The sequence below is a fragment of the Oncorhynchus nerka genome, linkage group LG6, assembly GCF_034236695.1.
Source record: "Oncorhynchus nerka isolate Pitt River linkage group LG6, Oner_Uvic_2.0, whole genome shotgun sequence".
Classification (NCBI taxonomy): Eukaryota; Metazoa; Chordata; class Actinopteri; order Salmoniformes; family Salmonidae; genus Oncorhynchus; species Oncorhynchus nerka.
In genome coordinates this window covers 18085711-18105790 of record NC_088401.1, presented here as the reverse complement: position 1 = coordinate 18105790, position 20080 = coordinate 18085711, and the positions used below count along the sequence as shown (strand labels likewise).

Below are 20080 nucleotides of genomic sequence, written 5' to 3'. Positions count from 1 at the left end.
ATTCAAAGACTTGTCTCAAAGCCACTGCTGTGTTGTCTTGGCTGTGTGCTTAGGGTCGTTGTCCTGTTGGAAGGACAACAGACCTTTGCCCCAGTTTGAGATATTGAGCAGGTTTTCAAGGATCTCTGTACTTTGATCTGTTCATCTTTCCCTCAATCCTGACTAGTTTTCCAGTCCCTGCCACTGAAAAACATCCCCACAGCATGATGCTGCCACCGCCATGCTTCAATTTAGGGATGGTTCCAGGTTCCGCAAGAATTGAAGCTTGGCATTCAGGCCAAAGAGAATATTGTTTCTCATGGTCAGAGTCCTTTAGGTGGCTTTTGGCAAACTCCAAGCGGGCTGGGGTGGCTTCCATAAAGGCCTGATTGGTGGAGTACTGCAGAGATGAGAACCTTCCAGAAGAACAACCATCTCAACGGAACTCTAGAGCGCTTGTCAGAGTGACCATCAGGTTCTCTCACCTCCCTGACGAAGGCCATTCTCCCGATTGTCTCGTTTGGCCGGGCGGCCAGCTCTAGGAACAGTCTTGGTGGTTCCAAACTTGCATTTAAGAATGGAGGCCACTGTGTTCTTGTGGTCCTTCAATGCTGCAGAAATGTTTTGATATCCTTCCCTTGTCTCGGCGCTATACAGACAATTCTTTCATCCTCATGGCTTGGTTTTTACACTGACTGTGTGCCTCAAAATCATGTCCAATCAATTGAATTTACCACAGGTGGACACCAATCAAGTTGTAGAAACATCAAGGATGATCAATGGAAAAAGGATGCACCGCAGCTCAATTGAGTCTCATAGTAAAAGATCTGAACACAATGCAAGTAAGGATTGTTGAAATTTTGTTCGCCACATTTTCTGATGACTTGTTTTCACTTTGCCATTATGGGGTATTGTGTGTAGACTGAAGAAAATTGAATTTACTCAACTCGAGTAAAGGCTGTAATGTAACATGTGGGAAAACTAAGTCACACACACACTTGGTCCTGCCCCATTGATGTCCTTCGTTGTATTTAATGGAGTAACGCCAAAGAAACATTTCCAGGAGCTAGGAGTTCTTAGGAAGATTTAGGGTGGAGTACAAGTGCCTAGATGATTGACAGGGTTACAGTAAAGAGGATCCGTCTCTGCCTGGGCAAGAGGTTGGAGACTGTGTTTAGAGAATATTACAAACTCCACTGGGCCACTACAGGGTTGGCTTCTGACCGTTTTAATATTCACTGCAGCAATGCCTGAACAATAGACATCCCACTGATATGCATTTCTACACCCCTGGTTTCTGCTAGATCTGACTAGGATGTGCGCGTGAGCATTAGACACCGACAGTTTAGTGTCTTGCCAAGGCCAGTGCAGTAACCAAGTGTTCCTCGCCGTAGACTAACAGACCATACATCCCCTTTCACAGAGAAGGTATGACAAGAGGTGGAAGAGAGACAAGGCTGCATACAAGTGTCTTGATGACATTCTGAAATGACTCCCACGAGAGCCAGAGGATGAAGGGAGGTGATGCATGCTGCGTAAAGCCCTCCCCTACCACACCATCATGATCCCCAACCTCACCTGCATTAGGGGCCAGGGATTTAATTTCCCATCTTATCTCTAGAGAAATCAGTCACCACACAAATGTGCTCTGAAACGTTTAATTACACCAACAAACATTCAAAATAGAGAACGCTAGGAATCCTAAGGTGTTGATTAGCAGAAAAAAATTATACATACTACTACTACTACGACGGCTTCAGATAAAATCTAAACGGAACCCTAAATTAAGTTAGTACACATATGATTAGTAATGTTTAATGCCCCTTTTTATAGTAATCTGTCAGTAGTCACACCCCCCACCCACCCAACTGCTGAAGTGAGAGACGGGTCAATTTAATTAGCCTAAGTCTCTCACTCCCATCTTTCTATGTGTCTTGGGGCCAGCTCACTCTTTGGGGCCGGAGGACATCTTGAGGAGGGAGCTCTTGTCGATCTTGAAGAGTCTCCATCCCTCCTCCAGAGAGAGGTCAGCTGCGCCACGACGCTTGTAGAATTCTATCGACGCCTGGTTGCCCTCGGCGACAATGAAGTGCATGCTGCTGCAGCGAGTCTTGACTGCTGTCTGAGGGGGGAGAGGGGAAGGGGGGGGCAGGTGTTAACACACAGCGAGCCCCCCCCCACATCTAAATCAGCATTTCCTGCAAACACCATCTTATACCTACAGCTCTTTTCCCCAACATTCATTAATCATTTCAACAGCAATAACCAAAAACGCACAGAAGTCTTTACAAAGAATAACTCACTGGAATGGGCTCAATATGGGATTCTGTTTGAGTCATTGACCTAATTATACAACAGGATTTCTGGCCAGAGCCGTGTAACTGACTGACAGCTCCCATCTAGTTGTTACCATGTTTGTACAGGGTCATAACTCCAAAGTTACTCACATGACTGAGGAGCTTGAGGATCTCTGAGCCGATGCCAAACCCTGGTGGATGGATGACAGAATGAGATGGTTACTGGTCAGGTCAGAGAGGAAAGAGAGCGACAGAGTAGGAGAGGAAAATAGTTACTTTGCTTACCCCTGTACTCTTCCATGACAAAGAAGTCTTCCAGGTAAAGCAGCTTGCCGATCCAGGGGTCATAGGTGAAGTAGTACATGGCAAACCCAATCACCACAGGACCTGGACACAGAAGTAAACCCACACATAAAAACAAGCCAGATGTAATGTAACAGAGCTCGTACCGGAGTTACCCAGGTAGCTAATCTATGGTCAGTTGAGCATTTCCCTAAATGTTTAAGGGTGTTTAGGACTTGGAAGGGCAGAGCTGCGCATATATCCATGGTTAAGATTATCTTGAACTTTCAGCGGTCAACTCAGTCTGGTTGCCAGGGGACTGTGTAAAGAGGAGATGTTGGTTGTGTTGTGAGAACTGACGCGTGGAGACAGACTGCTCTGGCTCAGAGAAGCTTCCAACGGAAGTTGGTTAGCGGGTGAGTGTCATACAAGTGTGTCTGGCCTACATCGGCGTGACATCCACACCATAACAGGAAGTAGGTCAGACACACAAACCAGCCTTCACTGAGAGAAGTGTGAGCGTACAGCAACAATGTTTCAAAGACGACAACTGTCATATCATAACTATTGTAAGGAAATGGGTGTGTCTGTATAGAGTAAGGACAGAACATTACTGTATGTCCTGTACAAACTGGGCTAACAGGTTTGATGTATGTATGGCATAGGGGAAGGTACATACTAGGGATTCCTATGGCGCAGGAACATATGCATATGAGAGGCACCATGTCAGTCACACCCATCTGATAGTTTGCTATAATACTCGTATGTCACACTCAGCATATCCAGCCAATCCTCAGATATACAGGTGTGCTCCAAAGAATAGATGAGATTATTGGAGATATAGAATCTCACTGTTGTTGCTCTGCTTCTCACTGGGTACTTCCGCCACGATGCAGTGGTAAAATGGATGGTCACCGAATCCGTCCTCGAGCAGATCTGTTAACACAAACGTAAAACAAAAAACGCCTTATAAACTCTGCAGTCACACCGTGCTCGAGACAGAAATTATTAGCTATAATTCACGCTCACCTTTCTCAGTCAGTATCACTTGATCTTCCATGTCTTCATATTTAGCCAGTTCCTGAACAGAAGAAACATTTCAAAATCAAAACCCAAGAGAGGGTCAATAAGAGGAGTTTACAAGTCACTGAGATAACTGACCGGCAACGAAGAGAACAGCGTTTAACATTATAACCACAAACAGAGAAACTGGCTCGTTGCCAATGCAATAAAGGAAAAGGTACAAAACTACAGCGCGAACTGTGATACCTACTGATATGCAGCAGACATTACCGGTATTTATGTCACCTTCAAGACACACACATTTGCGGAGTCTCTCAATGCAGTCAAACAAAACGGTTTCGACTGGGTTTAGCCAGGGCTACAAAAAACAACAACAAAGTACGGGTCAACTCCTTGTCAATGGGGGGGGGGGTTAGGCCTACCTTTATGAGTCGCAGTATGTCAGGCACATCTTTGGGTTCAGCTTTTCGCAATTTAAAACGATCCATTTTCTTCTTTTACTCTTTTTCCCTTTTCTCACTAAACCTCTGTATGTGAAGTGAAGCAGGAGAAGTTTCTTCATTCGCGTCCCAGGAGTTTAAACCTCCGCAGTCAGTCTGGGATCCTGACGCCTATGTCGGGAGAGTTTTCATGCAGCAGGGACCTGTCTGGGTCGGATCAGCTGGACTAGATCGTTCTTTGTCTCTCACAAGGCTTTTATAGGGGCTCGTGGGGGTTGGGGCGGTTAACCGGAACTCGGTCATTTTTGGCCAATTGGAACGAGGGATCTAGGAGACGTCACGAGTTTCCCTGTTGTTTTCATTGGATGCTTTCTCCGGTCACGAGATATTGACAACAAATTATAGTTTACTAACTGTATCTAGCCTACTCTGTATTTGAGCACGTTTTTAAATGTAATTACTATAATATAATTACTGTAATATTTTAAATAAATGTGTTAAATTTCGCAAAGGCCTTGACTACAGTGGAATGTAGTCACGGCCTGCTCATTGTTTCCCTTTGTTGAGGGAAAAGGTACTTGATAAGATTGTGTGATGTGTTGTTGTCTTACCTTGCTATCTTAAGACTAATGTACTAATTGTAAGTCGCTCTGGATAAGAGCGTCTGCTACATGACATAAAATGTGAAATGTACATGTGAAATGAAGGACCGGATGTTGTTACTGGATTGTAGCCAATACAGTTCAGACTTTACTCTCAAGTGTTTGTAAATAAGGGGGTGGAAAGAGTACGTAAATATACTCAAGTAGAAGTAATGTTACTTTAATTACATTTGACTCAAGTAGAAGTACAATTACTGGTTAAAAAAACGACTAAAGTAAAAATTAATAGTAGCTCATTTAAAAATTAAATATACTATTAACTATTCACTTACTGACTCACTCACTTACCAGAGTTGGAGAGTACTGAAATATCCTACTCAAGTAGAAGAAAAGTTACTGAAAAATATTATAAGTACTCAGAAAAGTATATCCATTACTGTAACTAGAGTAGTTGTAATTAACTATGTTACACCTCTGGTAGCAAGTGAGGAACCATAGAATGATAATGAGCCCAGCCCGGAATAGCTCATTGAATGTGGATAACTACTATTTATGACAAAGGCCTCACAACCCAGGCATAATGAGGAGATTTAGATGGTAATTACAAATGATCTATGTGATGGAGACAATAGATGTCTGATGTAACTCTCTAAATGATTGATGATTGATTTCCATTACCATTAATCTATTTATATTACTCCTTTTTACATGTATTTATGTACAGTGCATTCAGAAAGTATTCAGACCCCTTGACAGTTTCCCCCAAAAATGTATGTTACAGCCTTATTATAAAATGGATTAAATTGTTCCCCCCATCAATCTACACACAATACCCCATAATGGCAAAACAAAAACAGGTTTTTAGAAATGTTAGCAAATGTATTTTAAAACATTTTTAAAAAGTAAATAACCATTTACATAAGTATTCAGACCCTTTTCTCAGTATTTTGTTGAAGCATCTTTGGCAGCGAGTACAGCCTTGAGTCTTCTTGGGTATGATGCTACAAGCTTCGCACACCTGTCTATGGGGAGTTTCTCCCATTCTTCTCTGCAGATCCTCTCAAGCTCTGCCAGGTTGGATGGGGAGCTTCGCTGCACAACTATTTTCAGGTCTCTCCAGAGATGTTAGAATGGGTTCAAGTTTGAGCTCTGGCTGGGCCACTCAAGGACATTCAGAAACTTGTCCCGAAGCCACTCCTTCATTGTCTTGGCTGTGTGCTTATGTAACAGATGTATATGTACTCTCCATGCGTTGTGTTTTCTCAAAATAAATCACTTCGGCCAGTGGTCCCAGTTGAGCATCATTTATTTCTGTTGTTAAATGGGAAACAGCAGGTTAGTTGTGCAGGGCTGAACGGTATTGATGGCTGTTGATGGCAAAATCTGTAGCATGAAGACAACTGTGTTAGCAGTGGGCTTATGTGACCATTACATCGGTGTATGCTGCTAACACACTTATTTACAGCAATTATATGCCAAAGCACATCCCAGAAATCCCCTCAATCCCTAACAGGGACCATATACCCACACATGTATAAATCAGTAACGTACAGCAAACCTGTACACATTGTAAAATAGAAAATAGAAAACAGTATTCAGAACGTGACCTACCCCTTGCATCACATTTTCATACTGGGAAGACCTGACGTTCGCAATCTCCCGCTATCTGCAAGCGGGGCCAATCACAAAACACCTTATTGTCATCAGAGTTGAACTAACCAATAAGAATGCTTGAACATTAAATACATATTTCTTTAGAGGCAAGTGGAAACATAACCAACCCTGTTATACTTAAGGTTGTTGTCCTGTTGGAAGGTGAACCTTCGCCCCAGTCTGATCGTCCTGAGCACTCTGGAGCAGGTTTTCATCAAGGATCTCTCTGTACTTTGCTCCGTTCATCTTTCCCTCGATCCTGACTAGTTTCCCAGTCCCTGCCTCAGAAAAATATCCCCACAGCATGATGCTGCCACCACCATGCTTCACCGTAGGGATGGTGCCAGGTATCCTCCAGCTTTGACGCTTGGCATTCAGGTTTAATAACCTGAACCAGATTACAGGCACTGGTTACGTTGAGAAATTTCCTCTTGAGCAGACAGCTTGATGAAAACCAGTCAATATTCAGGTCCCCAAGAAAGATAGATTTCCACCGGTCTAATGTCCATTGATCATGTTTCTTGGCCCAAGCAAGTCTCTTCTTCTTATTGGTGTCCTTTAGTAGTGGTTTCTTTGCAGCAATTTGACCATGAAGGCCTGATTCACGCAGTCTCTTCTGAACAGCTGATGTTGAGCTGTATCTATTGCTTCAACTCTGTGAAGCATTTATTTGGGCTGCAATATCTGTCGCTGGTAAGTCTAATGAACTTATCCTCTGCAGCAGAGGTAACTCAGGGTCTTCCTTTCCTGTGGTGGTCCTCATGAGAGCCAGTTTCATCATAGCACTTGATGTTTTTTGTGACTGCACTTGAAGAAACTTTCAGAGCTCTTGAAATTTTCCGGATTGACTGACCTTCATGTCTTAAAGTAATGATGGAGTGTTGTTTTTCTTTGCTTATTTGAGCTGTTCTTGCCATAATATCAACAAAGATTTTTTTTAAATGCAGTTTGAGGCCATGTGCTAGAGATAGGGGTGGGGGCTAGTGGGCAGGAGGGGTGTAGTGATGTTTGTATGATGTAGTCATTTGTATGTTTTGTATTGTTTCTAAAATACATCTTGGAAACATACAGTACCAGTCAAAAGTTTGGACACGCGTACTCAAAGAAAAACGTGAAATTTTCCGGATTGACTGACCTTCATGTCTTAACGTAGCGATGGACAGTTGTTTCTCTTTGCTTGTTTGAGCTGTTCTTGCCCTCATATGGACTTGGTCTTTTACCAAATATCTTCTGTATACCACCCCTACCTTGTCACAAAACAACTTTTAGCAAGGCACACCTGTTAATTGAAATGCATTCCAGGTGACTACCTCATGGAGCTGGTTTAGAGAATTCTAAGAGTGTGCAAAGCTGTCATCAAGGCAAAGGGTGGCTACTTTGAAGAATCTCAAAAATAAAATATTTAGATTTGTTTAACACTTTTGGTTACTACATGATTCCATATGTGTTACTTCATAGTTTGGATGTCTTCACTATTATTCTACAATGTATAAAATAGTAAAAATAAAGAACAACCCTTGAATGAGTAGGTGTGTCAAAACTTTTGACTGGTACTGCAGATACTGACTGCTAGCCTATAGCAACGCCCCAAAATTATAGGCTTTAGATGAAGCAGGTGAACCTTCAGCCACCGTACTTCAATAACACTTGACATGAGATCTATCTCTAAGCATTATTGGGATATGGTTCTGAATAAATATAGCAACACTTTCCCCATAAGCAATCCTGTCTCTTCTATATGCTCCCGAGTGGAGCAGCGGTCTCAGTGCTAGAAGCGTAACTACAGACACCCTGTTTCGAATCCAGGCTGTATCACAACGGGCCGTGATTGGGGGTCCTATATTGTGGCGCACAATTGGCCCAGCGTCCGGGTTTGGCCGGTGTAGAAGTCATTATGAATAAGAATTTGTTTTTATCTGACTTGCCTAGTTGAATAAAGATTGAATATAGATGTTATATCATTTTATTGTTACTGTTCTATAAGGAATGAAATTATCTAAGTGAGTCTCAATTATGGCTAATATGTGAATGTTATATAACCTAGAAATGCCTCATGAGCTTTAAATTCAACAGTGGTACCCCATCACAATACACGAATTTGAGATTGCTTATAAACCGTGCATTATATTCCCCAAATAATTGCGCACTTATTTTTAACATTACGGTATGCACCGGCAGGCCAAATGTCCAAGGAAGTACACTTTTCAGTGCTACCACTTTTTTCAAAATTTGCTTCATCTGTCCTCTCTTTTCAGAGTTGTATTTTGGTATTTAACTAGCTAACTTCTCAAGCGTCTTTTAATAGCAAATAAACGATACACACGGACATGTTGTTGCCGAGGTATGGGGTGGAGAAGAGTTAAACCAGTCGATTTGACAGAAAAGCTAACTATGGTATTTTGTGTAGTAACGTTAGCTAGCTAAGGCTATTGACCGATGTTGGTTTCTAGCTAAGCAAGCAGTGATTTTAGTTTGCGGCCTACCTTTACCAGTCGCAGTATGTCAATCACATCTTTGGGTTCTGCTTTCCGTGTTTAAAAATGTGCCATTTTCCTTTAGGTTAATAATAGTCAAACAGACGATTTGACAGAACATTTAGCTAGTTAGCCTGGCTACGTAGCTAACGTTAGCTACCTGCTGGTTCTATTTCAATCAAGTCCTAACCTAAATATATTGTTAGATACATTGCTGAGGCGCTTTTTCATCCTAGTTCTGGGTGAGCCAGCTAACGTGTTTAACAAAAGGCGTGTGTTTTACTGTCATAAATATATTAGAGGCTTCTTTCCATCCCCCTGGCTAAATACTTAGCTATATAAAGGGAAAGGGGGATACCTAGTCAACTGTCCAACTGAAAGTTTAACTGAAATGTTTCTTCCGCATTTAACCCAACCCCTCTGAATCACAGATGCTGCCTTAATTGACATCCATGTCTTCGGCGCCCGGGGAACAGTGGGTTAACGTCCTTGCTCAGACTGACAGATTTTTACCTTGTCAGCTCGGTTAAGTTACTGGCCTAACGATCTAACCACTAGGCTGCAATAGACTGTTAAGTCTGTCTAGTTACTAGCTACGACTGTAACCTAACGTTACTGTAAAATTATGTTTGTTGACGGCAACACCCAGAGTATTGAGATGCACCCTCTGACTGACCAGATATCCCATTGAGCAGCTGTAACTGGCAGTATCAGTGGGCTATGTGCCAGGGACTTGACAGACATCTGGGATTCCCATACACGTCTATTAATGGGTTTACGGGACAGGGGTGTTTTGCAATTGGAACTCTGAGTTAGAATGTTGTGGGCTTGTTGTGTTGACATTTCAGTGTTCATTCCATTCCACAGGTTCCGTTTTCTAAGATCGGTGGCATCTCTGACAACGAGGGCGTTCTACCTGGGCCCTGTGTCTCTGCAGGGGAAGGCCCCGGACATGTCTGAGGGTAAGGCCATACCCACCTTACTGACTGACTGATTATGTGTTTGATATATTGGTTGGTTGATTGATTAGCTGCCTCACTCAGTGTTATGAACCTAACGTGAACTACTTGTGAGGTATGATGGCAAGACATTGAGTCTCAATCCAGTCTCCTTTTGTTACCTCTGACCCAATACTTGTCTTGTCTCCACAGGGAATGCTCACTTGCTAGTGTCAAATGGTGTGTTGGTAAACAAACCTGAATCCTAACTGTATAAAGCACTTTCTTAATTCCGTTTTAATTCAACATAAATCTGCCTGCATGTAGCTTAGCTAACTGTCTCTCAAGCACACTGTCTTGCTAACAAACTCTCACACACCGTCAATCTCTCTTGTGATATCCAGCACCCTGTCACTTTCTGTTGTTAAATCCAGCAGCCTTCTGTGTTCTGTGTTGAGCTGGCCTGGTTGTACGGGCTTGTTACCCTCTTCCATTTTCTACAGACTGAACTGTGAATGCATCCCTGGCCTGTGGCAGTGGCTAGCTCTTCTTACAGATGCTGCAACCCTCCTGTAGTATATTTTAGTAGACATACCTTTAATGTTCTCTATACAAACTTGCATTATGTACTGTATCTACACTACTGTATGTTCCTCAGAGATGGACCCATGTTTTGAGGTGGCTTCTGCCTTGGTGATTTTAGGGCTATCTCTCTCTCAAGCGTCTTGTTTCATATGGGTACATATCGTCTCAACATTATGACAACACAGCGACTCCAGTCAGGTGGGCCACAAATTAATGGGCAAATCTCAAATTACACTGTATTAACTTGTCAGTACAGTACTGATTTCTCCCCATTGCACACATACCCTCAGGCTGCAGTGCAGAGCCACTGTGGTTCCATGTGCCAGCTGGAACAACAGTAGAACTGATGTAGAGTATTCCATCCAGACCTCTCTACTCTCTGGAGCTTGCTGCTATCATTCTGTCTGAGATCATATGTTTCCCGTTGTATTTTGATTGACTAGGATTAATTTGAGTGTCATACACCTATTGGTGCCCAGCCCACATTGGCTAAGACAGTATTATTTCTTGAAGTAATATGTGCAAAAAAACACAAAATTACATTTCGCAATTTACCATTTTGTCACATTATATAAACACATTTCTCCTTTTCCCCCAGGCTTTAAAAATAAATTGAGCAATATTAAATACCGTAGCGCTGCTCTAAACTCTTCCGCCACAGCGCACTCAACCAAGCCTTCTCATCAAATACGCCCTGCAAAAGAATTCATTCCTGTGCTCGTCATTTAACCAGAATGTTCTGTTCTGAGAACAGTATCAGTACACACAAACACTGAGAGCTGATCAACTGTGTGGATTGTTTTTCAGTGCGCAACCGGCTGAGGGAGATTGTGGGAGCGTCCACTAACTGGAGGTACAATAACAGAACCAGTATACCTATTTTGTATTGAGATACTGATACCACGACAAGGAAGACCTGTGTTGACTGTTAGATATGTTCATGACTTTGTTAAACTCACAGCTCATTCCTGATGAATCTCTTTCCATATCTCTCCTCCCATCCTGTAGGGACCACCAGCAGGCGTTAGCTGACCGTTTGTCGTTGTCCAATCAGCTGGCTGGTTCTCAAGATGAGCTTCCTGTCCGCAGAATGAAGGACAGCTACATAGAGGTCCACCTTCCCCTGGGCACAGACCCTACCCTTAGAGAGAAATACCTTAACTACCACAAAGGTGTCAGGTAACACATGCTCACAAACACATGCTCAAATACACACACCCTTTCCCCCCTCTCAGTCCGGTTTCTCTATTCCAGGTTTGGCCGTATCCTGGAGGATCTGGACAGTCTAGCAGGTATGACATCATCACCTCAACCACAATGCACACTGGTACATGTTATTATAGTGTTATTTCTCTCTCTCCTCAGTGTTGATCTGTTACTCTCACACCCATAACAAGGCACTTCAGAGATCTCCTCTGTCCATCGTCACTGCCCTGGTGGACAAGATAGGTATGACACAACAATGCTGATACAACACCAGGATGTACTGCGTAGACCAGGGTTTCTCAAGTCTAATCCTGGGACACTTTTCCCAGTATCATTGAATAGTTTGTTGCTGTTGCATTCTGGTAGGTGTGGCTTATTTTCCCTGTATGTGATGTCACAGACATGAGGAAACAAGTCATACATCCTGACTGTGACATCAAGTTCACTGGTCACGTGACCTGGGTGGGGAAGACCTCCATCGAAGCCAAGATGCACATGTCTCAGGTACACACACACACACACACACACACACACACACACTAAAGTCCACAATGGTGATGTTATGTCTCTGTGTATGTATAGTACCATGATGGGGCCTACACTCCAGTTCTGGATGCTACGTTTGTTATGGTGGCCAGAGACCCTGAGAACAAGAGGTACACAACAACCATCCATCCGTCATTCCAGCCATTCATCCATCTATAGTATCCAACCATTATTAACTGTCTCTATTACTCTGTCTCTCTCTATTTCTCTGTCTGTCTTTCTCTCTGTTTATCTATCTGTCTGGCTCTCTCTGTTTGTCTGTCAGGGCAGCGTTTGTTAATCCTCTGAAACCAGAGGGGCCTGAAGAGGAGGAACTGTTTCAGCAGGGGGAGAGTAAGACACATTACATGTGTTTATATATATATATATATATTACTGTGTTTGTTTCTATTATTTACTGTGTGTGTGTCCTGCCAGTCAATAAGACGCGTCGTATAGAGCTGAGTACAGCGTCTCTACTGAAGGTGGCCCCTACTGCTGAGGAGAGGAAGATCGTACACAGCCTGTTCCTCAACACCCTGGACACCAAGTATGACACACAAATGCACACACACGCGCGTCAGTAAAATGATGACGTGAACAATTAGCAACTTTACTTCCATAAAGTGTTTTTAAATCACAATTATCATTTTTAGAACAAATATCACCATAAAGGACTTATTGGGAGTCATCCTGTCATATCAAATTGTTGTCACATTGATGTTCCCTGTAAAATGAGAGAAGTTCACTGAAGGTGTCGATCTTAATTGACTTCATAATGTTGAGACGATATGAAACAAGACACTTGAGAGAGGTGCACCCCTTTGAACGAACACAATTATTTCTCTCGATGCACCATATTGTTTTCAAGAGTGTCACAAAAAATGAAATGTGTGTGTGTGTATATATATATATATATATACAGTGGGGCAAAAAAGTATTTAGCCAGCCACCAATTGTGCAAGTTCTCCCACTTAAAAAGATGAGAGAGGCCTGTAATTTTCATCATAGGTACACTTCAACTATGACAAAATAAAGAGAAAAAAATCCAGAAAATCACATTGTAGGATTTTTAAATAATTTATTTGCAAATTATGGTGGAAAATAAGTATTTGGTCACCTACAAACAAGCAAGATTTCTGGCTCTCACAGACCTGTAACTTCTTCTTTAAGACGCTCCTCTGTCCTCCACTTGTTACCTGTATTAATGGCACCTGTTTTAACTTGTTATCAGTATAAAATATACCTGTCCAGAACCTCACAGTCACACTCCAAACTCCACTATGGCCAAGACCAAAGAGCTGTCAAAGGACACCAGAAACAAAATTGTAGACCTGCACCAGGCTGGGAAGACTGAATCTGCAATAGGTAAGCAGCTTGGTTTGAAGAAATCAACTGTGGGAGAAATTATTAGGAAATGGAAGACATACAAGACCATTGATAATCTCCCTCGATCTGGGGCTCCACGCAAGATCTCACCCTGTGGGGTCAAAATGATCACAAGTACAGTGAGCAAAAATCCCAGAACCACACGGGGGGACCTAGTGAATGACCTGCAGAGAGCTGGGACCAAAGTAACAAAGCCTACCATCAGTAACACACTACGCCGCCAGGGACTCAAATCCTGCAGTGCCAGACGTGTCCCCCTGCTTAAGCCAGTACATGTCCAGGCCTGTCTGAAGTTTGCTAGAGAGCATTTGGATGATCCAGAAGAAGATTGGGAGAATGTCATATGGTCAGATGAAACCAAAATATAACTTTTTGGTAAAAACTCAACTCGTCGTGTTTGGAGGACAAAGAATATTGAGTTGCATCCAAAGAACACCATACCTACTGTGAAGCATGGGGGTGGAAACATTATGCTTTGGGGCTGTTTTTCTGCAAAGGGACCCGGACGACTGATCCATGTAAAGGAAAGAATGAATGGGGCCATGTATCGTGAGATTTTGAGTGAAAACCTCCTTCCATCAGTAAGGGCATTGAAGATGAAACGTGGCTGGGTCTTTCAGCATGACAATGATCCCAAACACACCGCCCGGGCAACGAAGGAGTGGCTTCGTAAGAAGCATTTCAAGGTCCTGGAGTGGCCTAGACAGTCTCCAGATCTCAACCCCATAGAAAATCTTTGGAGGGAGTTGAAAGTCCGTGTTGCCCAGCAACAGCCCCAAAACCTCGCTGCTCTAGAGGAGATCTGCATGGAGGAATGGGCCAAAATACCAGCAACAGTGTGTGAAAACCTTGTGAAGACTCACAGAAAACATTTGACCTCTGTAATTGCCAACAAAGGGTATATAACAAAGTAGTGAGATAAACTTGTGTTATTGACCAAATACTTATTTTCCACCATAATTTACAAATAAATTTATTAAAAATCCTACAATGTGATTTTCTGGATTTTTTTCCTCATTTTGTCTGTCATAGTTGAAGTGTACCTATGATGAAAATTACAGGCTTCGCTCATCTTTTTAAGTGGGAGAACTTGGACAATTGGTGGCTGACTAAATACTTTTTTGCCCCACTATATATATATATATATATATATATATATATATATACACACACTCATTCCAGCGTTCATCTTTATTTTTTACTATTTTCTACATTGTAGAATAATAGTGAAGACATCAAAACTATGAAATAACACATATGGAATCAGGTAGTAACCAAAAAGTGTTAAACAAATAAAAAAATATTTATATTTGAGATTCTTCGAAGTAGCCACCCTTTACCTTGATGACAGCTTTGCACACTCTTGGCATTTTCTCAACCAGCTTCACCTGGAATGCTTTTCCAACAGTTTTGAAGGAGTTCTCACATATGCTCTGCACTTGTTGGCTGCTTTTCCTTCACTCTGCGGTCCAACTCATCCCAAAACATCTCAATTGGGTTAAGGTCGGGTGATTGTGTAGGCCAGGTCATCTTATGCAGTAACTCTGGGTCTTCCTTTCCAGTGGCGGTCCTCATGAGAGCCAGTTTCATCATAGTGATGGATGGTTTTTGCGACTGCACTTGAAGAAACTTTAAAAGTTATTGAAAGCAAAGAGAAACGACAGTCATTACTTTAAGACATGAAGGTCAGTCAATCCGGAACATTTCAAGAACTTTTAAAGTTTCTTTAACTGCATTCGCAAAAACCATCAAGCACTATGATGAAACTGTCTCTCATGAGGACAGCCACAGGAGAGGAAGAAAGACAATTTACAATAGCAAACTCTACCTCACTGAAACATAAGCTGTTAAAATATTCTGCATTTTTATGAATGTTACATCTTAATTATGACAAATAATTAATTATGACATATAATCCAGGAAAACTTTTTTGTGAGTATTGGTGTGTGTGTGTGTTTGGTAGGACAGTGAGTTTCCGTAGCAGAGTTCTGCCTCCTAACTCCGTATGGATGGAGGACGCCAAAGTCAAAGGATTGGAGATCTGCCATCCACAGGTTAGAGAGAGAGGAGAGAGGGAGGGAGGGAGTGAGATTTACAACCTGAAACTTTTCTAATTTGTGCTGACTAAGATGTGTGTTTTCAGGAGAGGAATATCTTTAACAGGATCTTTGGAGGGTTTCTGATGAGGAAAGCTTACGAGTTGGGCTGGGCTAACGCATGTGCCTACGGGTGAGTGAGTGAGCAAGTCTGTTCCCAGCAAACCAAGACCATTCTCAGTTACAGTGCGATGTTGTAACATGAAACATTTACCATAAACACACCTCAGAAATTATGTCTGTATTTAATGAAATTGGTTATGAGGAAATATTACAGGAATGTCCTATTAATGTTGATTGTTATGTTATTCAAAATTCCCATAACAACAAGCAAGGAGCGTTCCCACAAGTCTCATAAAGTTATAGTGTGATGTTGTAACATACATAATTGGTCCCGGGTGGCTCAGATGGTAGAGTATGGCACTTGCAACGCCAAGTTCGATTCACACTGGGGAACAGTACAAATGAAAATGTATGCACTCACTACTGTAAGTCACTCTGGATAAGAGCGTCTACTAAATGACTCAAATGTAAATGTACATTTATCCAATAACATTCCCTGAACATTCACAGAACCAATTTTGTTTTGCTAGATTGTGTGTGTTTGTTAGAGAAGATATACATTTGTCCCGGTGCATCACATACACCTGTGCATCCTCATTGTGTGTGTATTCCTCCCTCCCTCCCTCCAGGGGGTGTCGGCCTAACCTGGTTGCCGTGGACGATATCCTCTTCCAGAAGCCTGTAGAGATTGGCTCCCTGTTACTGCTCTCATCACAGGTGTGTGTGTGTGTGTGTGTGTGTGTGTGTGTGTGTGTGTGTGTGTGTGCATATGCATTGGTGTGTTGTTTGATCTGCTCCAGTTTCAGTGCTGACATGTCCTTCTCTGTGTCTCCAGGTGTGTTACACAGAGGGGAACTACATCCAGGTCAGAGTTCATACAGAGGTTCTTGACCCCCTGACCCGGCATCACAACACCACTAACGTCTTCCACTTCACCTTCGTCACAGACAAAGACGTCCCCAATATAGTACCGCAGAGCTACGGAGGTACTCTTACGTTTGTGCCAACACAAAGAGGTTAAAGTTAAAGTCTATTGATTCCACACAGTCTAACATTGGTCTCATGTGTGTCTATCTCTATAGAGTCCATGTTGTACCTGGATGGGAAGAGACACTTTAACCAGACCCTGGAGTCTCAGTGAGACAAGATGAACCCTGACCCAACACAACAACTGCCTGCCAAAGCCCTAGTGTCCAGCCACCCCAACCGCCATCCTTACTGTACGCTGTGTGTGTGTGTGTATTTGCATGAACAATATGTCTTCATTTGTTTCTCACTATGTACTATATACACTTAGTGACAGTTTATTACGTACACCCATCTAGTACCAGGTCGGGACCCCCTCTGCCTCCAGAACAGCCTGAGTTCTTCAGGGCATGGAAATGTTTCTCAATTGCTATCAAGGGAACTAACGTGTGCCAGGAAAACATTCCACACACCATTACACTTCGCAACCAGCCTGTACTGTTGACACCAGGCCGGATGGGTCCATGGAATCATGCTGCTCACGCCAAATTCTGACTCTACCATCAGCATGATTCGTCGGACCAGGCAATGTTTTTCCACTCCTCAATTGTCCAGTGTTATTGATCTTGTGCCCACTGGAGCCGCTTCTTCTTGTTTTTAGTTGAAAGGAGTGGAACCCGGTGTGGTCGACTGCTGTAGTAGCCCATCTGTGACAAGGACCGCCAAGTTGTGCGTTCCAAGATGCCGTTCTGCAGACCAATGTTGTACTGCGTCGTTATTTTCCTGTTTGTGGCCCGCTTGTTAGTCTTGCCAGGCTCCTTTGACCTCTCAACGAGGTGTTTTCACCCACAGGACTGCTGCTGACTGGATGTTTTTTGTTTGTTGCACCATTCTCAGGAAACCCTAGGCAATGTCGTGCATGAAAAGCCCAGGAGGCCGCAGGTTCTGAGATACTAGAACCGGAGCGCCTGGCACTGACAATTAAACCACACTCAAAGTTGCTTAGGTCACTCGTTTTGCCCATTCTAATGTTCAATTGAAACAGTAGCGGGATGCCTGTTTGCCTGCTTTATATAGCAAGCCTCACACGATACAAACGCTTACTTCAAAAAGCGCTCCTTAAGCCACGCCCCCAGTGGGCAGAGCTCAGCATGTTGCACAGGGACACAGTTATTATAAAAAGGAATAGGATAAAAATACTCACTTTACTATCGGTCCGCTGTGGTTCTGTGTAGCAGTTAATTTCGTCTTTAACATTAAGTCAAATATATTTGAGTAGTGAACAGGAAAACAATGAGTCCCAGACATTTACATTTAAGTCATTTAGCAGACGCTCTTATCCAGAGCGACTTACAAATTGGTGCGTTCACCTTAAGACATCCAGTGGAACAGCCACTTTACAATAGTGCATCTAAATCTTTTAAGGGGGGGGGGGGTGAGAAGGATTACTTTATCCTATCCTAGGTATTCCTGAAAGAGGTGGGGTTTCAGGTGTCTCCGGAAGGTGGTGATTGACTCCGCTGTCCTGGCGTCGTGAGGGAGTTTGTTCCACCATTGGGGGGCCAGAGCAGCGAACAGTTTTGACTGGGCTGCGCGGGAACTTTACTTCCTCAGTGGTAGGGAGGCGAGCAGGCCAGAGGTGGATGAACGCAGTGCCCTTGTTTGGGTGTAGGGCCTGATCAGACAATTCACAATAGAACCGACCAGGGGGGGGCATCGTTTACTGCCTAAATGATTGGGATCATCTGGTTAACATCTGCGTTTGGAATACATTAGAAATACAGATACAGGATAATTAAATGACGTTTTCTTTGAAAAGATGGGTTTGGTTGAGAATAGAACATTCCGTTTTCTGCCTGGAGTGTTGCGCTGTTTGGCCCAATTTGCTCTACTATTTTTACTGCCAATGGCATTAAAACAAAGCATGGATGTCCATGTATACTGATGATTCAACCATATATGTACGCATCAGCAACCACAGCTAATGAAGTCACTGGAACCCTTAACAAAGAGTTGCAGTCTGTTTTGGAATGGGTGGCTAGTAATAAACGGGTCCTGAACATCTCTAAAACTAAGAGCTTTGTATTTGTTACAAATCATTCCCTAAGTTGTAGACCTCAGCTGAACCTGGTAATGAATGGTGTGGCTGTTGAACAAGTTGAGGAGACTAAATGACTTAGTGTTACCATAGACTGTAAACCGTCGTGGTCAAAAGATATATTCAATGGTTGTAAAGATAAAGGATGTCTGTCCGTAATAAAGACAACTGCTTTTTTAAAACCGCAATCCACAAAGCAAGTCCTGCAGGCCCTAGTTTAATCTTATTGTCATTATTGTCCATTTATATGATCAAGTCCTGCAGGCCCTAGTTTAATCTTATTGTCATTATTGTCCATTTATATGATCAAGTGCTGCAGAGAAAGACCTAGTTCAGATGCAGCTGGCCCAGAACAGAGCGGCACGTCTTGCTTCATTGTTATCCGAGGGCAAAGATTAATATTATGCATGCCAGTCTTTCTTGGCTGAGAGTTGAAGATAGTTTGAGAAACATTAATTTGTTGGAAATTCCAAATTGTTTGCGTAGTCAACTTACACATATTTACCCCACCAGACATGCGACCAGGTGTCTTTTCACAGTGCCCAGGTCCAGAACAAATTAAAGTAAACGTACAGTATTATACAGAGACGAGTGCATGGAACTCCCTTCCATCTTATATAGTGCAAGTGAACAGCAAAGTTGTTTTCAAAAAACAAAACAACCCGACAGCAACCCCCCCCCATGTAACCTACTTGTGTGCATGTACTGACATGTATGTGGAACTGATAGATGCACACACACTACATGTTAATGTATGTAGTCTTTTGTCGGTTAATGGGGATTCTAATAAATCAAATATCCACCCCTTTCCTTTAGTTAATCAAATGAAGGGGAGAGGCTGTGACTATAATTGATGCAGTAAATGACTTTTTGATAAAACTTTCATTGTGTAGGTGTGTACCTTTTTGAAGGTTTAATTCAACTTTAATTCAGCCAAGAAATCCATATTTTAATTGATGACTGTTCAGTCTGAATATTCCATGTTCCAATGAGATGAATTAGTTGCATTGCAGTTGTGTGGTGTTGTTTCCATTCAGCCCCATCTAGCCTTGGTATGGAATAACTCATAACTGACAAGTACCTCAGCCTGAGGAAATCCTTGGGGAAAGAAGTCACACTTCCAGTTTGCACAAATCTTTATTTAACTTGTAATACATCACTCGCGACCCACACGCTGCAGCGCTGTCGTTCAGCAGCCAGCAGCAGATGATGCGCTGTCAGCCACTGACGCGTCATTCTCAGTCGCCATAACTCACCGCTGTCAGCACATGGACTCCAGCTAACCACAAGTTCTGATTCAGTTCATAAACTCATCGCTGTCGCTCTTGGTTTCATATAAACTTTGAGAGATAACGAGGAGCGACCACAATGTGTTTTGTGCGGGGATGTGCTTAGTAATTATTCTCTCAAAACGAACAAATTAAAACGACATGTCCTGACCAAACCTCCACAGTATGACGGTAA

At 42.6% G+C, this 20080-nt stretch overlaps 2 protein-coding genes across 4 annotated transcripts; one reads left to right on the top strand and one right to left on the bottom strand.

Moving 5' to 3' along the window:
* Nucleotides 1-1623: 1623 nt before the first annotated feature.
* On the bottom strand, nt 1624-4263 carry LOC115121010 (diamine acetyltransferase 1-like). The gene is made up of 6 exons (XM_029650004.2): nt 4004-4263; nt 3588-3639; nt 3411-3494; nt 2562-2663; nt 2427-2467; nt 1624-2101 (listed from the first exon to the last, which is right to left on the bottom strand). Exons 1-6 carry the CDS (start codon nt 4067-4069, stop codon nt 1925-1927), a joined length of 522 nt encoding a protein of 173 aa, XP_029505864.1. The 5' UTR covers nt 4070-4263; the 3' UTR covers nt 1624-1924.
* Nucleotides 4264-8443: 4180 nt separating this feature from the next.
* On the top strand, nt 8444-19499 carry LOC115121015 (acyl-coenzyme A thioesterase 9, mitochondrial-like). 3 transcript variants are annotated; one of them, XM_029650012.2, is made up of 16 exons: nt 8444-8617; nt 9618-9712; nt 9902-9928; nt 11081-11126; nt 11282-11452; nt 11528-11565; nt 11639-11722; nt 11880-11983; nt 12062-12135; nt 12291-12358; nt 12443-12554; nt 15357-15447; nt 15537-15622; nt 16182-16269; nt 16388-16538; nt 16635-19499. In XM_029650012.2, the coding sequence occupies exons 1-16, from the start codon at nt 8604-8606 to the stop codon at nt 16691-16693; spliced, it is 1308 nt and encodes a 435-aa protein (XP_029505872.1). In that variant the 5' UTR covers nt 8444-8603; the 3' UTR covers nt 16694-19499. The 3 variants fall into 3 exon arrangements, with proteins under 3 accessions (XP_029505872.1, XP_029505873.1, XP_029505874.1); XM_029650014.2 differs by having other exon boundaries at nt 8595-8670; XM_029650013.2 differs by lacking the exon at nt 9902-9928.
* Nucleotides 19500-20080: the final 581 nt, after the last annotated feature.